The following is a 25,451-nucleotide window of genomic DNA, read 5'->3' as shown; positions in this document are numbered from 1 at the left end:
GGAAGCTTTCTCCGCTCTTTCCTGCCCCGCCAGGCTTTGCAGCTTCTGCCGCTGGGTGTGAAAGGGTTAAGGTTGGAGATCATCTAAATATCCACAATTTCTGTTGAAATTAAATTAAGTCTCGTGCTTCCCCCCCTCCCCAAAAGGGCATTTCAGTTAAAAGGCGCTGCCTTTGTTCATTGGGATGATCAGTGCGTGTGCAAAGCAGGAATTCATTTATCTTTCTCTGACAGTTTAGCAGCAAATTGCACGGCTGGGCGGGTGGCACGGATTCCGCTACAAGTGGCAAAGTACAAATTCCGCATTCCAAAAACACTGAAATTGCTCACCTTCAAATAACCGCGATGGGGAGGCCCAGATATTCCTCGTTCCTTCCCAGATATAGAGAATACAGTAAATGCTGTCCATAGGCTAGGCCTCAGATACAGAGGGCTTTACAGGCCCTGTCCCATTGGAGCTTACAATCTAATTCCCCTACAGCCCACTAAGGCCAATATCATTAGCAGCCAATTAAAGGGTAAGTAAATACTGCAGCCAGTAAATCCTATAGCATGGGCACTTGAACAGCACCATGTTGGATTCCCTATACCCCTTTGGTTGCCTCCCATTGGAGCAACTTGTACACGTAACTAGGGACACCGGGCCAAGTAAGGAGGTTGGCTTCTCCTCCAGTGACCCTTTTTAGTCATGTGTCCAAGGGCAAGCTGCGGCCAATAGCTGCCCTACACAGAGGTCTTCCATGATGGAATTCAGGGCCCATGACTATTTAATGAAGAGGAGTTCAGTAAATATCTGTAATGCCCCATGCTACAGGACAGCCCTAGCCAATATTGCCTGGTGACTCAAAAAAGAAAGAGAAAAGTAGCAAAGGTTCAGGGAAAGGCAACCAAATGAATTAAGGGAATCACCAGTCTTTATACTTTTTAAATGATCAGTATTTTTAGTTGCCTGGTTTAGTCCAGCTTTCTCATGGCTAACTCCGTTACAAGCTTCTCCAGTAAGCAGAGCTGTATAAGTTTATGTGCTTTCAGATAAAGCATAACTGGCCCGCTCATGTCTTATGAGACTACTGGTCTGCTCCTATAACCTGCCATAAAGCAAGACAAGGCTGCTGTTTTTGTCGAAAAAAGTGTCAGTCTTATGTATGTATGTATAACTTTATTTATAAAGCGCCACAAGGGTACGCAGCGCTGTACAATCTTACAGAATACAAAATTACACACAGGGAGGACAAGTAATATAATAAATAAATACAATAAATATATATATATACAGTATATAAGTGCCATGTGGTATGAGACACAGTAGGAAGGAGGTCCCTGCCCCGTAGAGCTTACAATCTAAGTTGTTGGGTAACATACAGGCACAAACTGGAAGGTAAGAGTGCACCAGGTATGGGCATTTGCCCTTAAGCGCAGGACTGGGCAAAATAATGTTTTAGTGCTCCAGAAGGTAACAGATGAATGCCATGGCTTTGGATCCACTGAATCCACAATTTTAGGACAAAATACCAAACCTGTTACAAACGATTTAGCCAAATAAGCAAAAATCAGCAAATAAGCAGAATTCTAAAATTCACCTTCGCTTGTTAGTGATTAAAAGTCACATGATATTAAGGGTTTGGATCAGCCAGGCACCAAATTTCAGCCGAATCTCAGTCTTGCAAAAAAACTGGGATTTGAGCAAATCCTGAACTGATATTAAAAGAAACTATTATCACAGCATGTAATCTGCCCATTGTTGCATGGCATAACTACATGGGGTGTTAGCCTGAGGTCAGTGCCCTTAGGGTGCCACTTTGGGTCAGTCCATCATTAGAGATGTAGCGAACTGTTCGCCGGCGAACTAATTTGCGCGAACAATTCGCGGACTTTTGCCGATGTTCGCCACTTTGGGTTCGCCGCGGTTTTTTTTTGGCGCCGCGTTTTTTCGCCTTGGTTTTTCCGCCGCGTTTTTTCGCTTCGTTTTATCGCCTATGCATATACATAGGAATAGCTTGCGGGGTTTTTTTTGGCGTTATTTTTTTGCGTTTTTTTTTTTGCGTTATTTTTTTGCGGTTTTTTTTGGCGCTTTTTTTTGGCGTTTTTTTTACAAGTATTTTTCAGAGAAGTTTTTGCCCTTGATCCCCCTCCTGCATGCCACTGTCCAGGTGGTGGCACCCTTTAAACAACTTTAAAACCAGTTTTCTGGCCAGAAATGGCTTTTCTAGGTTTTAAAGTTCGCCTTCCCATTGAAGTCTATGGGGTTCGCAAAGTTCGCGAATATTCGCGAGTTTTGGCGAAAGTCCGCGAACGGGTTCGCGAACATTTTTGCGCGGGTTCGCTACATCCCTATCCATTATCTGCATTTCAGCAAATCTGCTTTGTGGCGCAGGAGAAGTTAATAGACTTTCCCTTTATCCTCTTTCAGTAAAGAGGATTTGGCTCTAAATCTTCACAGGTCTGCCGGTGATACTTGCGGAGCCCACAGACAGGAGAAGGTGCTATTTCCTATCCAGACCCAAAGTGCCATTATATTTCTCATAATATGGCAAAAAATGATTCTGTACCACTGTGACAGAATGCTCTGTTATACAGATAGCTAGAATCTCAGCCATAAAGCAGGGCAGGACTGCTGCTTACAATGAGTATCAGATAGGATCTGTGCCACTGTGACAGAATGCTCTGTTATACAGATAGCTAGAATCTCAGCCATAAAGCAGGGCAGGACTGCTGCTTACAATGGGTATCAGATAGGATCTGTGCCACTGTGACAGAATGCTCTGTTATACAGATAGCTAGAATCTCAGCCATAAAGCAGGGCAGGACTGCTGCTTACAATGGGGTATCAGATAGGATCTGTGCCGCTGTGACAGAATGCTCTGTTATACAGATAGCTAGAATCTCAGCCATAAAGCAGGGCAGGTCTGCTGCTTACAATGGGTATCAGATAGGGTCTGTGCCACCGTGACAGAATGCTCTGTTATACAGATTGCTAGAATCTCAGCCATAAAGCAGGGCAGGACTGCTGCTTACAATGGGTATCAGATAGGATCTGTGCCACCGTGACAGAATGCTCTGTTATACAGATAGCTAGAATCTCAGCCATAAAGCAGGGCAGGACTGCTGTTTGATGAGAAACACTGTCTATGCAAGCACAAGGGACACTAACCTGCTCAAGGTGAAAGTAATCATTTCAGCAGGGCAACTCTACTTTTTCTAAACATTTTACTTTATTCTCAGGCCAAACACAAACTTGATTTTTTGATGACAATTCCATTTTAAGCCAAAGAGAGAAAGAGAGAGAGAGAATGAGAACATTAACCTTTTCCTTGCCACAGAGGAGGACAGAGAGGCAGCTGACGGTGCGAGTAGAAACAAAAGCTGTTCTCTGTCAGAGATGAGTGAGTTATCCCGGTTGCTGCCAGTGGAAGGCGGCACAGGGAGACATAATGGAAGCTGCTTCCCAGGGAATGCACAGGAACTGCTCAAGCATAGAGAAACAGTTAACCCCGCTCTTTGCCTCTTGCAGAAGTAGCACAGTAGTACCGGTGCCATCCTTGCTCTGCTGCCTGTAGTAATGACAGTGCCTGGGACTAACTAGTTTTAACAGTACTGGTTGACCAGTAGTGGGTGCTGGGAGTTGTACTGCAATAAGAGCTGAACAGCTGTTTGCCCAAGAATGGTGCTGGTTTTCCGTCTCCATCTTGTCCTTTTGCCACGATACTACCTGGTGCCACCATCTTGGCCTTCTGCTGCCATATTCTCTTTCTGCCACCATCTTGCCTCCTCCCACCAACTTGCCCTTCTATACCTAGTATCCCCAACCCCTACCCACTACTACTGCTGCTCTGTAGGCACCATGGGGGGTGTAAAATGGTGTTTTTGCAAATGGTTAGTGCTATTCACAACGTAATACTATTCAATAAACATTTATTACATTGTAAATGCTTGAAGATGGCGCAATTGTGAGCGCGAGAAGCACGAGAACTTTTATTACATTCACTGCTCACGTGCGCAAACTAAAAAAGTTGCAGTCGCAAAACTTCTCTGGCAAGAAATGCAAAGGGTTTGCCACTTTGGTCCCATTTCGGACGTTTTTTCCATTAGCGATAGGTATTACATTGCCCCATATCAAACCCATCAGCTCCTAAGGGCTATGGCACACGGGGAGATTAGCCGCCCGCGACAAATCTCCCTGTTTGTGGGCGACTAATCTCGGCCGAAATCGCCTGCGCAGCGTGTGCCATCCCACCGGCGACTTACATTTTCGCCGGTGGGATGGTAGTTCGGGGAGATTAGTCGCCCGTGACAAGGGAGATTTGTCGCGGGCGACTAATCTCCCCGTGTGCCAGAGCCCTAAGGGCAGAGCCCTTGTTATTTATGTGCCTACAACCAACCCTTAGGGCCATATCTGCACTACAAGGGGCCTATTTATTATGCTGTTTAAATGAAATTCGGCGAAAAAACGGTATAAAAAGCAGTGTAAAATAAATGGAGAAGTTTGCCGGTCAAACGCGAGATTTTACACCGTTAAGTTCTGACGGAAGCAAAAGATGGATAAAAAAACGATGCCAATTTTACGCAGTTTTTTATATGGCGATATGTGGTGAATTTTGTCGCCGTCTTTTACACAGCATAATGAATCTGCACCTAAATGTATCTGTAGAACTATAAACAGTGTCTGCCCCCAAGGATATATATATATATACTGTATAGTGGCCCCCTCACTGTCACGTGGGCTAGTGAACTCCCTCCAATTACTATCTGTATTGAATTATAACAAATTAACCCCTTATGTGCAGGGTGGGAATGATGTCATGGAAAGGATATAACATCACCAGCCGCAGAGAAAGGGAAGGATTTAACCCCTTGTTGTGCTGAAGAGTGGAAATAAATATTAACCCCAATGCTTTACAGGTTCAAGCAGGCGGTGGGCATAAGTACCAGCACACGCAATCCATGCAGTGAAATGACACACGCGTGTAGGTTACACACACCTCACAACCTATAAAGGCAGCTCAGTAAGCGCGAGATGGGAGAGATGACACCTTTAAAATAGAACTGATAGAGCAGGGTAACATATTAACCCCTTAGTTTCCGCAAACATATACCATATGGTGACTTTCCTCACTGGAGGCTGGGATCAGGCCAAAAGGGGGTTAATTTTAAAAGGATACTGATCATAAGGGGTTCGGTGTTTTTTTGTGGAACTGGGTTACAGAAAGGTTATACCTGAAATTCATATTCATATAGTGTATTTAGAAAGTGATTTTGGCAAGGAGTGCACTGAGTAGAGGGGAATAAAGAGTTAACTTTTCTGGTCGAGGTGGGAAAGCATTTTGTTTCTGGGGCCCCTGGTGCTTATGGGGTTAATGCGTCACTTGAAGGGGTTTTTTATTATCTAATGTCAGAAGGCATGATAGATAGACTTATCTGTTAACCATTTAGTTGCCTGCGAGAGCTACTAGGTAGGGAAAATGTCAGCTGTTAACCATTTAGCTGCCACAAACACCTGTCAGAAAAACTTCCCTTTTAACCATTTAGCTGCCATTAACGCCTGTCAGGATAACTTACCTGTTAACTATTCATCTGCCATAAATACCTGTCCGTACTTACCTGTTAACCATTTAGCAGACATGAACAGATGTCGAGAAAACCTTTAAATAATTTAGCTGCTGTGAGGGTTATGCACTTTTTAACTCGTTTAAATCTGAAAAGGTGGCAAACGATAAAGTGTTAACCATTTAGCTGCCTGTGAGGTGTATGAACATATACCTGCCATAGCCCCTAAGCTACCTGTTAGGGTTATAAAACATTACCTGTCAGAAAAGGTGGAAAAATAAACTATTAACCATTTAAAGCCCAACAAAAGTATGAAAAAAAATACAAATTAACCATTTAGCTGCCTGTGAGAGGGATAAACACCTACCATTGCAGAATAAAACACCTGCTGGGGAAACCCTCCGTTAACCCTTTAGCTACCTGTGAGGGTAATACATATTTACCTGTCACAGAAAGTTTTAAAAAATTAACTATTTAGCTGCCTGTGGTGGTTATAAACACTGAGCTGTCATATCTGCCATAAACACTTACCTGCTGGGATAATGTACAAAAAAGAAGAAGAAGAAGAAAAAAAAAAAACAGAAAAAAAGTAGCATATATTTGCTGGGGGGGGGGCTATAAACAATTATCTGTCAGAAAATATAGAAAAATGCAAATATTAACCCTTTGGCTAGGGGACATCATAAAATTAAAAAAGGGAGGCTGTTTAGCTGGTAGTGTGGATGCCTGAATAGAAGGGGGGAGAGCTAACAGCCCATGATGGCAGAGTGGCACTGCCCTGGCACAGTAGCAGAGTTGCTGTGTAGTTGCCCCTTTGCCCCAGTGGCTGCCCGGGATGGAGCCAGGACAGGGAGAGGGGTGCTTGGCTGCTCCTTGCTGTGGCGCCCTCCCTGTGTAACTCACTATAACACTGACACACACACACTTGCACTCACACACACTCACACACACACTCTCACACTCACACACACACTCTCACACTCACACACACACTCGCACACACACACACACGCACTCACACACACTCGCACACACAAACTATCACACTCAAACACTCTTATACACTCACACCGACACACACACTCTCACACACACACACTCTCATACACTTACACACTCACACACACACACACACACTCTCTCATACACACTCACACACACACTCACACACTCACTCTCTCATACATACAACTCACACACTCTCACACACACTCTCTCATACACACTCACACACACACTCTCACACACACACTCTCACACACACACTCTCTCATACACACTCACACACACACTCTCTCACACACACACACTCTCTCATACAAACTCACACAAACTCTCTCATATACACACTCACACACACTCTCTCATACACTCTCACACACACACTCTCACACACACACACTCTCATACAAACTCACACACACTCTCTCATATACACACTCTCTCATACAAACTCACACAAACTCTCTCATATACACACTCACACACACTCTCTCATACACTCTCACACACACACTCTCTCATACACACTCACACACACACACACACACGCACGCACACACACACACACACTCTCTCATACAAACTCACACACACTCTCTCATATACACACTCACACACACTCTCTCATATACACACTCACACACGCTCTCTCATACACACACACACACTCTCTCATACACACTCACACACACACTCTCTCATACACACTCACACACACACACACACACACACACACTCACACACACTCTCACACACACACACACACACACACACACTCTCTCATACAAACTCACACACACTCTCTCATATACACACTCACACACACTCTCTCATATACACACTCACACACACTCTCTCATACATACTCACACACACTCTCTCATACACACTCACACACTCACACACACACTCTCTCATACACACTCACACACACACTCACACACTCACATACACACACTCACATACACACTCACACACTCTCTCATACACTCTCTCATATATACACTCACACACACACACTCTCACACACACACTCTCTCATACACACTCACACACACACTGGCTCTCCTCTATCTGCCTGAAGTCATTTCTCTCTGTCATCAGGTCGGGGAGGAGGAGGAGGAGTTCTGCTAATACTCAGTTTGTTCAGTAGATCCATGCTGGCTGGCATCGCCTCTCCCTGCCCGTGTGATTGAAGAGGCTTCTCCCCAGCTGCTAGCAGCTTCCCCCCTGCCCAGCGCACTCCCAGGCTGGCATCAGAGAGCAGCAGCACTTCCTTCCAGCCTGCACCCCTGTCTGACCCTCTCCCCCCAACCCAGGAGAGGGGGGGTCTCACCCAGCTGCATCCCCCCTCTCTCCTTCACTCTCTTCCATTCTCTCCAATTAGTCCTCTTTTTTTTTCTCCCCCTTTTTTTCCTCTATTTTTCAGCCCCCCCCCCAACCCCTTTTGTGTTTTTCTGATCTCCTTGAGATCTTGGATGGGAATCAGGAAATTTAGGAGCTTTGCAAGATCCATTCAAGAAAAGAGAAGAAGGAGGAGGAGGAGGGAGATCTAAGCCAAATAGGAAGAGAGGAAGAAGCAGCAGAACAAACCCAAGGCATTTTTTTTTTCTTCCTATTTGTGATTTTTATTTTTTTATTATTTTTATTGTGATCTGGATTGAAGAGGAAAAAAAAAACATCACTATTAACAAAAAAGGCTTTGGGAGAAGGTGGTGTGGACTGGAGAAGAGATGCCCAGGAGGAAACAGCAGGCACCAAAAAGAGCAGCAGGTAAGGCTGGCACCCAGTGACATGGCCCCCGACACCCTCCCCGTCCCCCCGGTTCCTTCCCTCCCAGCCAGGCTCATATCCCCATCTGATCCCACTACCTCCTGCAACTTTGTAACTTGTAGTCTCTCAGGCAGTGCAACTTTGTTGCTACCTTTTTTCCTTGGGAGGGGGATACTATAACAAGTAGGGGGTCTCTGTGCCATTGAGCGGCTGCCAGAGGTTTTATAGTTTTTAAATATCAAGTGAACCCCACTATTTATTAGTTTATCTATATATATGTAGCTAATTATCATGTATGAGTGTGAGTTTGCATTTCCCCCTATTGTATTTTATATCTATCACTTCAATGCAATACGCTTAGAATAGAAACTATGTCTATTTAATTACAGCAAGTTACTTACAAATTCAACTTTTTACAAAAAAAGGAGCATTTAGGGCCACCTTTTCATTTTATTAAAGCTCCTAATTGGTCGGTTCATATTGCAATGGCGGACTTCTGGCTTGCAGTGGGATTAGGGTAGCATTTCTAAATTATACTGGACTTTTAACCCCTATATGCCAGTGTGTAGTCACATAAACTGGCTTAAGGGCAAACATTTGGTGTGAAGCAGCGTTTAAAGGGCCCTGGATAGAGGGTCAAAGCTCCTGTTCCAGGGCCCTGTAAACGCTGCTCTATCAAATCTCCTAAAGTGTTTGCCTTTAAAATGTTTTTGCTGGGAAAGCAGTCTGTTGTTTTGAGAGTGGCGAGGTGAGATATAAAACTTATTCATTATATATATATATATATATATATGTATATATGTTCCTTATTTTTGTGTTTGCTCCCCCCCCCCCAGTTTCTATTTGCCAGCCGCACCCTGGCTTTTCCAGATGATTGCCACGTTTGATGTGACACATGATTGATCGGCTGTCATGTGTGTGGCCTCTCCCCCCCCCCCCTTCTCTCTTTTGATCTTTTCCATTCTTGATTGATATCAATAAATCATTTGCCATGGAAACACAAGAACCATTGACGCAATCCTTGGCCTTAGCTTCTTTTCGCCCTAAACTGGCACAATTATTATCTTGTTTGGTTTTTTTTTTTTTTCTTTAACGTGGGTGTATTTTTTAATGTTCGGGAGGGAAACTGAAAGGAAAGAGGGGGGTTGAAACACAGCTTTGTTTTTTAAGACTGGCAAAGAAACATTTTTTAAATTTCCACTTTCTTCCCTGTCGTTTTTTTTTTTTTGTTGTTTGTTGTGGCCTTGTTTAACCCCTTTGCTTCCAGATTGGCGCTGGTGCCAAGCGAGTGCCCTGTTTGCCCATAGAACAGCAACCAGAATCATTTCTTTTTTAGTTTTGGTTAAAGTTAGTAGAATCAGTGTTACTTTTCCTAAACTAAATGAGTTCATCACCAAAGTTGCCCCAGCCTTTGAACTTTACACGGACAGCCCACCTCTTCCTCCAAAACAATATCATATCCTTTGGTCTTAGGAGGGTACAACAGCTTTCTGCATAAGGTTCTAACGAGGCCATTAATTCATTAACCTTACTGTTTTGAAAACCCCAGTTTCAAAGGGGAATGTCACCCGTGCCTAAAGAATACCAATATACATTCATTTAAAGTTACTAATAAATGGAATTGGTATTGGAAGCAGCGTCTGTCTGTCCCTTTCTCTTCTCTGCTTCCGATTCTTCAAATAATGTTGCAGAACTGATTGCTTCCGTTTCAGACCCAAAGAACAGACACTGCTTTATATTACATTTACCCCTAATTTTAAACACATTGAAAATGAGAAATGATTGTATACTGAATTACATTTTCTTTGATTATGCCAAATACTGTACTTGGGTGGAGTTCCCCTTTAGCCCAAGCTGGCCCTTTCATTTTAAGTAGCTGGCAAACTTATTCAAGTTATACAAGATTTGTAGTAGCTGAAAGGCCTTGGCTAACACATGCCCAACGCTGCCGACCTTAGGCTGAATCCTCCGTTTGAGTGTGTGAATAGGTGAGATTGTTTGTGCACTTTGGTGCCTCTCCGTGACTTGGTATCAGTACAGAACCATGGAAGAACAATTCTGCTTCTGCCTAATATCAAGACAAAATCTCATTGTTAATGGTAATGGTTAGTTTGGGTTGAAAAAAAGATAAAGTTCTTCAAGTTCAACCCCTCATACTTATACTGTTATAATATATGTTATATATATATACTTAGATTGTAAGCTCTACGGGGCAGGGGCCCCCTTCCTACTGTGTCTTATACCGCATGGCACTTATATATATATTTATTGTATTTATTTATTATATCACTTGTCCTCCCTGTGTGTAATTTTGTATTCTGTAAGATTGTACAGCGCTGCGTATCCTTGTGGCGCTTTATAAATCAAGTTATACTTACATACATACATACATATATACATATATATACATACATACTTACATACATACATACATATATACATATATATACATACATACATACATATAGTCCTACATATATACAGATATATATATATATATATACTTCAATGCACAAATTGTCTTAATGTCCTTAATGGGGGAGTGAATAGGTGTATTGTCTTTTTCTAAATCTATATATAAATCCATATACACACTTACACACATATATATATCCTGTGTGGAGCGGCCCGTCTGTTCAAGTCTCTACACACATATATATATATATATATACATACAGACAGACCTCTCTGTATACATATTTGATTATCTCGATAGATCTGTATAGGCATGTATGTATATATATATAATATAATCAAATATATAACAATATCTTTAAACATACCAAAGCAGACCTATTGATACACTCACATATATAAAAATATATACACATACCTATACAGACCCTATTCAATAAACTCACAAATATAAAAATATGTATGGTTTACCGTCTTGAATTTTCTTAGCTCAGTGAACACAGCACATAGACATTAAGGTGTATATGGAATGGAAACTTGGCTGCAGAGATACATTGCAAATGTCCTAACTGTTTCTAGTACATTGTTGGAATTCCATGTATCCGTGTATCACTGGGCTTAGGTTATAATTACGTTGCCTTGTCTCTAAACACCAAATAAAGAGCAGAATACGTTATTTCGAGTGGGAGAGTAGATTGTAAGCTCTTTTGGGCAGGGCCCTCTTCACCTCTTGTATCGGTTATTGATTGCTTTATATGTTACTCTGTATGCCCAATGTATGAAACCCACTTATTGTACAGCGCTGCGGAATATGTTGGCACTTTATAAATAAATGTTAATGTAATGTAATGTAAAGGGGTATTGGTAACGCTGATACTTTGTGATTGTCTGTAGATTTGGGGGGGGGTTGAACGCGACAACGTTGCTGTTATAAACTCCCAGGTCACTCACAAAAAGGAGCAATGTTTCAAGTGTCTTGTACTAAAGGTAGAGCAAAAAAAGGTTAAAGGGGCACTAAAGTCGTTAACTTGGTTACAAATTAACACCCCCCCCCCCCCCTTTGCCAAACTCCTTGTAGTGGCTGAATTTTAAAAAGCCTTTCTTGCCATTTGATTAATGAGTAATCAAAAGCTTTTTTTTTTTTTTTAAGGGGGGGCTAATTCCTCCTAAACATCTAGGTGCTGTTGTCCGATTACAAATTTAATTGGGGGGAATATGGCAGCTATTTTTATTTTCTATAATCAGAGTGGGAGCTGACATCTTGGCTGTAGGGACTGTGATGCATTTGGAGTGCGGCGTCTTGAATCAAAGCCGAACCAACGCTTATTATTATTACTATTATTTTTTGTGCCTAATACAAACCTTTTTGCGGCTGCTATCTTTCAGAGAACCCAGGGCCCCTGTTTACCGTGACGTAAGAGCCACCTAAAGCCTATAATTTCAGGATTACACAAACGCATGCAAATTTATTCACGCGCTGGGCTCGTTTTATTCCTCTGAAGTAAATTGATGCAAACACCGCGCCGCTAAAAAATCAGAGTGTTCATGCTGTGAATATTTTATCAGGTTCTTTCAAAGAAAAATAATATATATATATAGATATATTCCCCCAACTTCACTTCTAGTGGGTGTCTGTTAACCCCAGTGCTGCCAGGCGGCTTTAAAACCTTAATGATATAGTGCTACTTGTATACGCAGTACTGTGCTTTTATATAATATAGTAACAGGGAGCACAGACAATGCAATTATCAATATAAAAACACTAAGAGAGACCTGGGGGAAGGAGGTCCAGGCTGTCTCCTTCCATCAAACGAGGGGTTAATACTTTATTTTGTAATAAAGCGTGACTTTGGGATTGATGGGTGCATAACGCAGGATAATAACGTGTTTGCAGGTACCTGCAATGTATATAGTCTTGCGGTGGATTTCACGATCAGAGACATATCGCAATTAGCAGGCGTTCGTTAGGCAGCACAGTCATATTCGGCAAGGCAAATGAGAGGCAATGCGCACGTAGCTTTAAATGAACGCAGGCCTGGAAAGGTTCTACTGATGCCCATAAGTGGGAGCGACTGTGTGTATACGGAAATATGCAACGTCCGTATCGTGATTGGGAGATTAAAGCCTATATCATATACTCTGCAGCACCGTTATTATTATTAACATGTACAGGTATGGGATCCCTTATCTGGAAACCCATTATCCAGAAAGCTCCAAATTACCGAAAGCCTGTCTGCCATAGACTCCATTTAAAACTGATTTCCTTTTTATCTGTAATAATAAAACAGTACCTGTACTTGATCCCAACTAAGATATAACTACCCCTTATTGGGGGCAGAACAGCCCTATTGGGTTTATTTAATGGTTAAATGATTTCCTTTTCTCTGTAATAATAAAACAGTACCTGTACTTGATCCCAACTAAGATACAATTACCCCTTATTGGGGGCAGAACAGCCCTATTGGGTTTATTTAATGGTTAAATGATTCCTTTTTCTCTGTAATAATAAAACAGTACCTGTACTTGATCCCAACTAAGATACAATTACCCCTTATTGGGGGCAGAACAGCCCTATTGGGTTTATTTAATGGTTAAATGATTCCCTTTTCTCTGTAATAATAAAACAGTACCTGTACTTGATCCCAACTAAGATATAATTACCCCTTATTGGGGGCAGAACAGGCCTATTGGGTTTATTTAATGGTTAAATGATTCCCTTTTCTCTGTAATAATAAAACAGTACCTGTACTTGATCCCAACTAAGATATAATTACCCCTTATTGGGGGCAGAACAGCCCTATTGGGTTTATTTAATGGTTAAATGATTCCTTTTTCTCTGTAATAATAAAACAGTACCTGTACTTGATCCCAACTAAGATATAATTACCCCTTATTGGGGCAGAACAACCCTATTGGGTTTATTTAATGGTTAAATGATTCCCTTTTCTCTGTAATAATAAAACAGTACCTGTACTTGATCCCAACTAAGATATAATTAATCCTTATTGGGGGCAGAACAGCCCTATTGGGTTTATTTAATGGTTAAATGATTCCCTTTTCTCTGTAATAATAAAACAGTACCTGTACTTGATCCCAACTTAGATATAAATAATCCTTATTGGATGCAAAACAATCCTATTGGGTTTAATTAATGTTTTATTGATTTTTCAGTAGACTTAAGGTATGGAGATCCAAATTACGGAAAGACCCCTTATCCGGAATACCCTTCGGTCCCGAGCATTCTGGATAAAGGGTGCTATACCTGTATTTATAAAGTGCCAACATATTCCATGGCACTGTACAATAAAAATCTATATATCATGTATAGATTTCATATGAACCAATACAGGAGGGCCCTGCCCAACAGAGCTTACAATCTAAGTGTATCAAGGGCCGGTTAGTGGATGTTCTCAGATAAAGGGATTCTTTCCTGCCTTGGATTAATGTTTAATACAAGATCCAGTTTCATGTATTTTAATGTATTTTGAAAGTTCGTTGGCCACAGCCCCCCCCAGCAATTCTATAACTGAAAGTATAAGAATATTTGCACTGCAGATAATTATAGACACACAGGGTCAATATTTAGCATCTTTATTCTGGTGAATATTGTAAGCGAATATTAGATTTTCCATATTAAGGATCATCGATCCTGTGCAGTGAGACAAATGCACCGATTCTAAGCGTCTGTCTAGACTCCCTGCCATAAAGAGAGACATAGGTGCTGCATGATGGCCAGCAAGGAAGTACAGGTACCAGGAAATACACTCCCCCCCAACAAGCATAAAAAGTATTTTTTTCAGAAGTACAGGATTTCAGTTTTCCCTAAAATGTAAATAAGTTTGACTCTCTTTTCAATAAGTCTTGAATACTTGAATATAGACTAGTTGTAGTTATTGTGTGCCCAGAACATTCCTTCTCTGTATATTTGTATTTATACATATGGGAGGGAGGTGCCATATTGTTTCCCTTAGACAGTACAGTATGAGGGTACAGCTTATTGTGTGCCCAGAACATTCCTTCTCTGTATATTTGTATTTATACATATGGGAGGGAGGTGCCATATTGTTTCCCTTAGACAGTACAGTATGAGGGTACAGCTTATTGTGTGCCCAGAACATTCCTTCTCTGTATATTTGTATTTATACATATGGGAGGGAGGTGCCATAGTGTTTCCCTTAGACAGTACAGTATGAGGGTATAACTTATTGTGTGCCCAGAACATTCCTTCTCTGTATATTTGTATTTATACATATGGGAGGGAGGTGCCATAGTGTTTCCCTTAGACAGTACAGTATGAGGGTATAGCTTATTGTGTGCCCAGAACATTCCTTCTCTGTATATTTGTATTTATACATATGGGAGGGAGGTGCCATATTGTTTCCCTTAGACAGTACAGTATGAGGGTACAGCTTATTGTGTGCCCAGAACATTCCTTCTCTGTATATTTGTATTTATACATATGGGAGGGAGGTGCCTTATTGTTTCCCTTAGACAGTAAGGTATAGCTTATTACCCAGAACATTTCCTTACTATATTCCTAAAGTGAAGACCAGGATGTCATTTATTAACTTACTAAAAGTTCCTTCCCCTTTAAATTAAAGCTGCTGGAATCATTTTTATTAGATATCATCTTTGTATTGTTCAGGTATATATTATTATTCTACATTATTAATCAGTCGCAGGCCATTAACCCTTACGTGGCTTCAGGCGTTCTACTGTCCCCATAGCTGGTCACTAACTGCTACAATTAGGCAGCTGGCTTGCCTTCCCCCGGGGGAGCAGTGTGTAGTTCCAAGCAAATGGCTGTGCCTGAATGAAACTGCAGCCATGGAAATGATCTCCATAAGTCAAGAGGAGAACGCATTCCTTTGGACCCAGCAATTGAAAGGGACAGCTCAAAAGCAAATTTCTTTTAACTCGTCTATTGATTTTTTTTCCTTCCCCCTTTTTTTTTCCTTTAATATACATTGGTATTAAGCGCTCCGTATTAACCCTCTTAGGGAGATTATGAATGGTAAGTCCGAAGGAACAGAGACCACTTACTATAGATTAGCCAGTGATAGATCTTCTCTAATCATCCCCCGGGGAATCTAGCCTGAACCCATCTTTATTCGGAGATTAATGCACTTTGCAGTGGGCTGGCATTTAAATTGTGGCTCCTATTGGTTTATTTATAAATAAGGCAGACTGAGGGCCCGTGTGGCGCAGAGCCACGTCATCCCAGGACTCAGGCCGCCGGGGTCCAATACTAATATTATCCTCTTTTATACAGAACGGATATATTCTGCAGCACTGTACAGCGATTATACATCATCCCCATCAGTCCCTACTACAATAAAGCTTACAGTTTAAGGTCCCTATCACATTCCCATCAGTCCCTGCCCCAGTGGAGCTTACAATCTAAGGTCCCTATCACATTTCCATCAGTCCCTGCCCCAGTGGAGCTTACAATCTAAGGTCCCTATCACGTTCCCATCAGTCCCTGCCCCAGTGGAGCTTACAATCTAAGGTCCCTATCACATTTCCATCAGTCCCTGCCCCAGTGGAGCTTACAATCTAAGGTCCCTATCACATTTCCATCAGTCCCTGCCCCAGTGGAGCTTACAATCTAAGGTCCCTGTCACGTTCCCATCAGTCCCTGCCCCAGTGGAGCTTACAATCTAAGGTCCCTATCACATTCCCATCAGTCCCTGCCCCAATGAAGCTTACAATCTAAGGTCCCTATCACATTTCCATCAGTCCCTGCCCCAATGGAGCTTACAATCTAAGGTCCCTATCACATTTCCATCAGTCCCTGCCCCAGTGGAGCTTACAATCTAAGGTCCCTATCACGTTCCCATCAGTCCCTGCCCCAGTGGAGCTTACAATCTAAGGTCCCTATCACATTTCCATCAGTCCCTGCCCCAGTGGAGCTTACAATCTAAGGTCCCTATCACATTTCCATCAGTCCCTGCCCCAGTGGAGCTTACAATCTAAGGTCCCTATCACGTTCCCATCAGTCCCTGCCCCAGTGGAGCTTACAATCTAAGGTCCCTATCACATTCCCATCAGTCCCTGCCCCAATGAAGCTTACAATCTAAGGTCCCTATCACATTTCCATCAGTCCCTGCCCCAATGGAGCTTACAATCTAAGGTCCCTATCACATTTCCATCAGTCCCTGCCCCAGTGGAGCTTACAATCTAAGGTCCCTATCACATTCCCATCAGTCCCTGCCCCAGTGGAGCTTACAATCTAAGGTCCCTATCGCATTCCCATCAGTCCCTGCCCCAGTGGAGCTTACAATCTAAGGTCCCTATCACATTCCCATCAGTCCCTGCCCCAGTGGAGCTTACAATCTAAGGTCCCTATCACATTCCCATCAGTCCCTGCCCCAGTGGAGCTTACAATCTAAGGTCCCTATCCCATTCCCATCAGTCCCTGCCCCAGTGGAGCTTACAATCTAAGGTCCCTATCACATTCCCATCAGTCCCTGCCCCAGTGGAGCTTACAATCTAAGGTCCCTATCCCATTCCCATCAGCCCCTGCCCCAGTGGAGCTTACAATCTAAAGTCCCTATCCCATTCCCATCAGCCCCTGCCCCAGTGGAGCTTACAATCTAAGGTCCCTATCACATTCCCATCAGTCCCTGCCCCAGTGGAGCTTATAATCTAAGGTTCCTACCAAATTCCCACTCACTAGGGACAGTTTTATTAGGAGTCAATTAACCAGCCTTTATGTGTTTGGAGTGAAGAAGGCAACCCACACAGAAACATGCAGAACATACAACCTGGAAAACATGCAGATAGTACCCAGGACCCCAGCACTGCCAAGCCGCCATTGTGCTGTCTGGCACAACCTTCCCTATTTCCACCCACAGCCCTGATGGGATGCTAAAATGAGCTAAAATGAATAGAAATATCATGGTATGTCATGGTAGTAGTTGTTGCATAGTGCAAAGGGTCAGTGGCAAGTTGTGGCTGGAATTGATTTTCAGGTGTTTGTATTAAAAGAGGTACAGACTGACAGAAGGTATTCTTCCCCTTTACAAAGCAGCAGTAAGGCCCCATCTATGCACCTACACATTCATTCATTTGCATGTTCCACTTCAATGCCTCTATATGTATTTATTTGCCAGCGTGCATGGCTGCAATCTGCAATTTTATTCAAACAAAGGCTGTGTCTCAGGGTAAATTCCCTACGTTCTGTTAATGTAATTGCCTTGAGTGGGACGTTCTCTGCTTCTTCTACTTCTTGTTTGTGTTAATGTCGTTTTTATTGGGAGAAATAAATACATTCTTACATGCAGAGGCCTGCAGTCTGTACACTTACCTGCTTCTAACGGGGAATAGAACAGAAATATATATGTGACCATATAAAGGCACAATGCTCAAGGCTGAGTTGTACAGATAACTCATCACTCATGTATTATAAGGAATTATGTACCCCCTACTATTAATTCTAAGGATAGTATAAGGATATAGGATAAAGTTGTAATTCACCCTCAGTAATACTTATGTAAAGATCAGGATGTTTTGATTAAATTTTGATTGTAAAACCCAGAATGTTTCAGAGGGTGCATTTGTGTTGTGGCTGGTTTGGATATTATGGGATCTGTACAAACTTGATAGTCCTGTGTCTTTTTCTGCATCAACTACTAGGTCTGTTTGCATATACACAACATGGTATTGTGTGGCTCTGTGTGATTCAGATACAACAATCTTCAGAAAGGTCTCTTTAAAGGGATTTTGTTATGATTTTTATGGTGTAATCTTTTTTCTAAATTACACTGTTTACATAGCAAATAATTCACTCTACCATTTAAAATGTTATTCCTTTACCAACAAATGTATTCTTTAGGCGTAATATTGGTGTATAGTACTTTGTGCCTGAGTCTGAGCTTTCAGAAGGAGCCAGCGCTACACATTAGAACTGCTTTCAGCTAACCTATTGTTTCTCCTACTCCCATGCAACTGGAGGAGTCCCAAGCCGGACTTGGATTTCTTACTATTGAGTGCTATTCTGATACCTACTGGGAGCTGCCTTCTTGCTCACTTCCCATTGTTCTGCTGATCGGCTGCTGGGAGGGGGGTGATATCACTCCAACTTGCAGTAAAGTGTGACTGAAGTTTATCAGAGCACAGGTCACATGGCTGTGGCACCCTGGGAAATAAATAACATGGCTAGCTCCATGTGAAATTTTAAAATTAAACATAAAAAAATCTGCTTGCGTTTTTGAAATCTGAGTTTCAATGCAGGATTCTGCTGGAGAAGCTCTATAAACTGATGCGTTTTGAAAAATAGATATTTTCCTATGACAGTATTTCCGGATAAGGGATCCCATACCTGTGCATTATTTACATACCACACCATCAAATTAATGTCACTTTTGTCACTTTCTTGCACTGTCTCCATATTGTCCTACTGTCTCCATATTGTCCTACTGTCTCCATCTTGTCCTACCGTCTACATCTTGTCCTACTGTCATAGGCCTGCTGTTATCATCTTTCCTTTGGTCTCTGTGCTCACACCTTTCCTTAATGCCACTGCACTGTCTCCATCTTGTCCTACTGTCTCCATCTTGTCCTATTGTCTCCATCTTGCCCTACTGTCTCCATCTTGCCCTACTGTCTCCATCTTGTCCTATTGTCTCCATTTTGCCCTACTGTCTCCATCTTGTCCTACTGTCTCCATCTTGCCCTACTGTCTCCATCTTGTCCAATTGTCTCCATTTTGCCCTACTGTCTCCATCTTGTCCTATTGTCTCCATCTTGCCCTACTGTCTCCATCTTGTCCTACTGTCTCCATCTTGCCCTACTGTCTCCATCTTGTCCAATTGTCTCCATTTTGCCCTACTGTCTCCATCTTTTCCTATTGTCTCCATTTTGCCCTACTGTCTCCATCTTGTCCTACTGTGAATGGCCTGCTGTTGTCATCTTTCCTTTGGTCTCTGTGCTCCATAACTATCACACCTTTCCTTAATGCCACCATCTTTACCTATTGTTGACAATATTCCCACTGTCCACATCTTGCCCTACCATCCTTATCTTGCCTTATTATATCCATTCTCCCTACCTGCAATTACGGCACAGAGTCCCTAAAAGCATATCACGCCCTGAGACAAATTCCAATATACTAAGTTGCAGTGGGCTTTACTTGCCCTTTAAACCTATAAAGTCAGAGCATTTCAATAATCCAATCTCGAGCTTTTTTCCAGTTAATTTTTGAAAGCCCCAAAGTTTGCAGTGAAGGATTGTCTTCTCTTCTGGAATGAAGCCCAGCTTTGCACTGGCATTACACAGGAACCGAGTGTGGCTCTATACGAGGGGAGGAAAGAAAAAAAAAAAACCTTAAATAAAGGATGTGAGAAAATATACTTTCTGAGTTCAAAAATAACTTGAGCTGTCGCTGCTAATGGCTTCTCCTCCGCCAGTTTCGCGGCTTTCTATTAATTTATGCTGAGTTTGTTTGCAGTGTAACCTTGGTGTTTGGAATCAGTCTAAAATTTTCCACATGAAAGAACTGATGGGAGCAGAAATTTCTCTGTTCAGAAGATAGCGTATTTATGGCGGAATCTTGTATTGAGTGGGAACGATGCAGCAAATGTATTAAACATGGTTAGAAAGGGGGCAGGAAATCACGCTTCTGATGATATTAGAATTATGCAGACATATTCTGCAGTGATGTACCATAGAAAGGTTCTATCTCAGTTGGGATCAAGGACAAGGTACAGTTTTATTATTTTAGAAAAAAATGAAATCATTTTTAAAAATGTGAATTATTTGATTAAAATTGAGTCTTTATGTAATGGCCTTCCCAAAAATTAAAAACTTTCTGGATAATGGGTTTCTGGATAAAGGATCCCATACCTGTATTATCCTCTGTAGCAGCAACATATTCTGCAGCACTGTACAGAGATTATACATCAGTCCCATCAGTCCCTGCCCCAGTGGAGTTTATAATCTACGGTCCCTATCACATTCCCATCAGCCCCTGCCCCAGTGGAGCTTACAATCTAAGGTCCCTATCACATTCCCATCAGTCCCTGCCCCAGTGAGCTTACAATCTAAGGTCCCTATCCCATTCCCATCAGTCCCTGCCCCAGTGGAGCTTACAATCTAAGGTCCCTATCACATTCCCATCAGTCCCTGCCCCAGTGGAGCTTACAATCTAAGGTCCCTATCACATTCCCATCAGTCCCTGCCCCAGTGGAGCTTACAATCTAAGGTCCCTATCACATTCCCATCAGTCCCTGCCCCAGTGGAGCTTACAATCTAAGGTCCCTATCACATTCCCATCAGTCCCTGCCCCAGTGGAGTTTATAATCTACGGTCCCTATCACATTCCCATCAGTCCCTGCCCCAGTGAGCTTACAATCTAAGGTCCCTATCACATTCCCATCAGTCCTTGCCCCAGTGGAGTTTATAATCTACGGTCTCTATCACATTCCCATCAGTCCCTGCCCCAGTGGAGCTTACAATCTAAGGGCCCTATCACATTCCCATCAGTCCCTGCCCCAGTGGAGCTTACAATCTAAGGTCCCTATCCCATTCCCATCAGTCCCTGCCCCAGTGGAGCTTACAATCTAAGGTCCCTATCACATTCCCATCAGCCCCTGCCCCAGTGAGCTTACAATCTAAGGTCCCTATCACATTCCCATCAGTCCCTGCCCCAGTGGAGCTTACAATCTAAGGTCCCTATCACATTCCCATCTGTCCCTGCCCCAGTGGAGCTTACAATCTAAGGTCCCTATCACATTCCCATCAGTCCCTGCCCCAGTGAGCTTACAATCTAAGGCCCCTATCACATTCCCATCAGTCCCTGCCCCAGTGGAGCTTACAATCTAAGGTCCCTATCCCATTCCCATCAGTCCCTGCCCCAGTGGAGCTTACAATCTAAGGTCCCTATCACATTCCCATCAGCCCCTGCCCCAGTGAGCTTACAATCTAAGGTCCCTATCACATTCCCATCAGTCCCTGCCCCAGTGGAGCTTACAATCTAAGGTCCCTATCACATTCCCATCAGTCCCTGCCCCAGTGGAGCAGTTATCACAATGTACAGTATATCCACAAACACTGCAAGCAGAGGTCAGTTATTCCTTATTAACAAGGTACATATAGAGTAGAACATATAGAAGGATGAATAGATTAATTTATTATAATAAAGAGATAAATAGATAAAAACAGACATGACAGATAGAGACACGTAAATAATATTAGAGACAGATGATAGAAAGATTGATATGAAGATAGACAAGAATATGGACAGACAGGCAACCAACCAAGCGAGTAGATGATAGAAAGGTAGCTAGATATACAAATAACAGACATGAGAGATAGATAGATATGTTGTATACAATAAGATGATCAAATAGACAATCTAGATAGATAGATAGATAGATAGATAGATGAGAGATAGATGATAGATAGATGATGATAGATAGATAGATAGATAGATAGATAGATAGATAGATAGCTGAGAGATAGATGATAGATAGATGATAGATAGATAGATAGATAGATAGATAGATAGATAGATAGATAGACGTGTGGCTGTGTGTTTAGTAGGCATGCTGGGTGCCTGACAGGAGTTACATGGGAGTATATCTGCCTTCGCCTGTGACATTCAGTGGTTAATTATTGCTCCTGCCGGCTGGCATTTCCAGACCGGTGCGTTACAAGGTGATATTCCGCAGATGGGAAATCGTCTCTCCTGAGTTTTACTTCTCTATAAAATCTAGATGGAACACCCCCTTAGAAAGTTTACAATCAGATCCACCCTCTTATTAAACAGAATGTTGCGCTTGTTAAATTCGCGTGTGCAAACCTTCTGAGCGTCTCTTTCTATAAACTCCTAATACCCAAACCGTAATGAGCATGCCACGTACCACTTATCTTACGTGGGCTCAGTCACAATGTTATGGAACCTGCAAAACGGCAGTGTAGTTGAACTCACAGTGTCAGACTGGGGTCCTACATTGCAACTGAATGTGCCAAGGGTGCTACTTAGTATGCCAGAGGGGCAGTGGGTAACTGTATAAGGTGAGCAGTGTGGCTCTGCAGGGCACCTGGGCCCACCGGGAGTTTTACCAGTGTATTGGTCGACCAGTCCAATACTGGAGGCATTTGGTGGGTTATGGATAGGAGTAGTTGATGTGGATATGGGTTTGGGTCAGCAGGTGGCAGGTTGGCACAGTGGTCTTAATTCTTCAGTACATCAATAATGGCAAGTTAGGTTGTGAATAAATCAGCTGCCGCCAGAGTAGCAGGTTCAAATGTGTAAAAATGGAGGTTGCAGGTGCGGATACATTTCTACCTGTTTAGATCCCTGTTTACTTCCTACCTGCCATTTCTTTCCTTATTAGTTACACATTTATAGAGACCAGGGAAGCCCCCCCAATAGAAAGCATATGAATTCTTTGTTATTATATAATATATTTCCTTAATGTTTTAATACTGCAAAACATAACATGAATATAAGCAAAACATAAAAATACAGGTATGGGACCTGTTATCCAGAATGCTCGGGACCTGGGGTTTTTAGAATAAGGGGTCTTTCTGTACTTTGGATCTCTAAGTCTGCTTAAGAATCATTTAAACATTAAATAAACCGAAGAGTATTGTCTATTATAGTGTTATCTATGGGAGAAAGTCTTCCGGTAATCCGGAGCTTTCTGGATAACGAGATTCCGGATAACTGATCCCATATCTGTAAAAGGATGAATATAAATTGGGTATATTTTACTTTAATTCCTAGTTAATCCTAGCACCCCGGCGCTCCTGCATTTCACCCATGATTGGCTCTACCCCACCAATTTGCACTTCTCTGTGACAGGGTAGTTGTTCGGTCGCTGACTATTTGCTCAGTCGCACATAAAAGAAACTTACTTGGTTAATTATCTGTTAATTTGAGAAATGCGTTAACTCTGGCCCCGGAGCACTGAGCCGAGTGACCCCTGTATTCAAAACCATTTCAGACGTGGGTGTCTCTTTGAATCCGTCTGTGTCGGTGCTGTGTGACACAATGATATTCACGATTTACGTATTTCATCTCTTTTATCTCGCTGTGACCCCCTTTTACATGCGACGCAGCAATGCAGAAAAGGTTTGGGGAGCGCCGCAGCCAACGGGTTAAACACTCTGCACGGAGCTTCAAATGTCACCTAATTGCCCTGCGTTCCGTGCACGGTAATTGTACGAAGCTGAATTTACTAGTGTTCGGGGGGTAAACGGGAGAAAATCTGTTTCCATTTTTCTAAATAAAAAGGGGGGGGGGGTTTAATGAAAAAGAAAAGTGCATTATTTTTTTTTCCTGCTTTCCCGAGCGCGGAATGGTTTTACTGTGCTCCAGAGACAGAGAAAATTACAAGGAGTTGTTTGGCTTCCAATTCGCCTTCCCCCAAGAATTATTTAATAGGAACGGGGATTGTTTTTTTTTTTTTTTTCAAGTTTTGGCTCATGGAGAACGAGGAAAGAAAGGTGTGATATTCCTATAAAGCCTTTTAGTTTTTCCATAATTAACGACCTTAAAATCCCCCAGTACCCAATCATTCGATTTAAACAATCTCTAGAGGAGAGGCAAACATTAATTAGGGGATTTTAACACATGTTTGCAGTTTGTAACATGAACAGAGTATCAATTTACCCCCACCTTTCTCCCTGTACCCTAATGTGACCCTATCAGGAATCACATTCTGTCACAGTGGCACAGATCCTATCTGATACCCATTGTAAGCAGCAGTCCTGCCCTGCTTTATGGCTGAGATTCTAGCTATCTGTATAACAGAGCATTCTGTCACAGTGGCACAGATCCTATCTGATACCCATTGTAAGCAGCAGTCCTGCCCTGCTTTATGGCTGAGATTCTAGCTATCTGTATAACAGAGCATTCTGTCACAGTGGCACAGATCCTATCTGATACCCATTGTAAGCAGCAGTCCTGCCCTGCTTTATGGCTGAGATTCTAGCTATCTGTATAACAGAGCATTCTGTCACAGTGGCACAGACCCTATCTGATACCCATTGTAAACAGCAGTCCTGCCCTGCTTTATGGCTGAGATTCTAGCTATCTGTATAACAGAGCATTCTGTCACAGTGGCACAGATCCTATCTGATCCCCCCATTGTAAGCAGCAGTCCTGCCCTGCTTTATGGCTGAGATTCTAGCTATCTGTATAACAGAGCATTCTGTCACAGTGGCACAGATCCTATCTGATACCCATTGTAAGCAGCAGTCCTGCCCTGCTTTATGGCTGAGATTCTAGCTATCTGTATAACAGAGCATTCTGTCACAGTGGCACAGACCCTATCTGATCCCCATTGTAAGCAGCAGTCCTGCCCTGCTTTATGGCTGAGATTCTAGCTATCTGTATAACAGAGCATTCTGTCACAGTGGTACAGATCCTATTTGATACCCGTTGTAAGCAGCAGTCCTGCCCTGCTTTATGGCTGAGATTCTGAAAACAGGCAATACTAAAAATTCGTAGTTACTGGGCAGGGGTAAATAGGGCGCTTGGAGCAGTCCCTGCTGGATCAGTTTGCAGAGGAATAAATGTCAATCTGCCCTGATCCACCCCAACTGGCATAGACTGGGAGGAGTAAACATAAATCCAATATCTCCCAACATTCGGGCTGTGACAGATCAGATTGGCACCCTGACAGTTTACAGTCATCAAGTTATTTCATTAGCCAGGGTGTGTCCTCTGCCAGGCACAGAGCTGCTATTCATTTGTATTTATAGAAG

The 25,451-nt window shown here is 42.5% G+C and overlaps 1 protein-coding gene across 1 annotated transcript in view; it reads left to right on the top strand.

Annotated features, from left to right (window-relative positions):
* The first annotated feature begins 7,568 nt into the window (after nucleotides 1-7,568).
* tshz2 (teashirt zinc finger homeobox 2) overlaps nucleotides 7,569-25,451 on the top strand; it is a 127,221-nt gene continuing 109,338 nt past the window's right edge. Inside the window, exon 1 of the mRNA XM_002935395.5 lies at nucleotides 7,569-8,318. Within this exon, the coding sequence (XP_002935441.3) occupies nucleotides 8,279-8,318 (40 nt within the window). The 5' untranslated portion in view covers nucleotides 7,569-8,278. The remainder of the gene's footprint in view (nucleotides 8,319-25,451) is intronic.

This window comes from Xenopus tropicalis, chromosome 10 (genome assembly GCF_000004195.4).
Source record: "Xenopus tropicalis strain Nigerian chromosome 10, UCB_Xtro_10.0, whole genome shotgun sequence".
In the NCBI taxonomy this organism is placed as follows: Eukaryota; Metazoa; Chordata; class Amphibia; order Anura; family Pipidae; genus Xenopus; species Xenopus tropicalis.
This window is presented reverse-complemented; position numbering and strand designations above follow the sequence as displayed.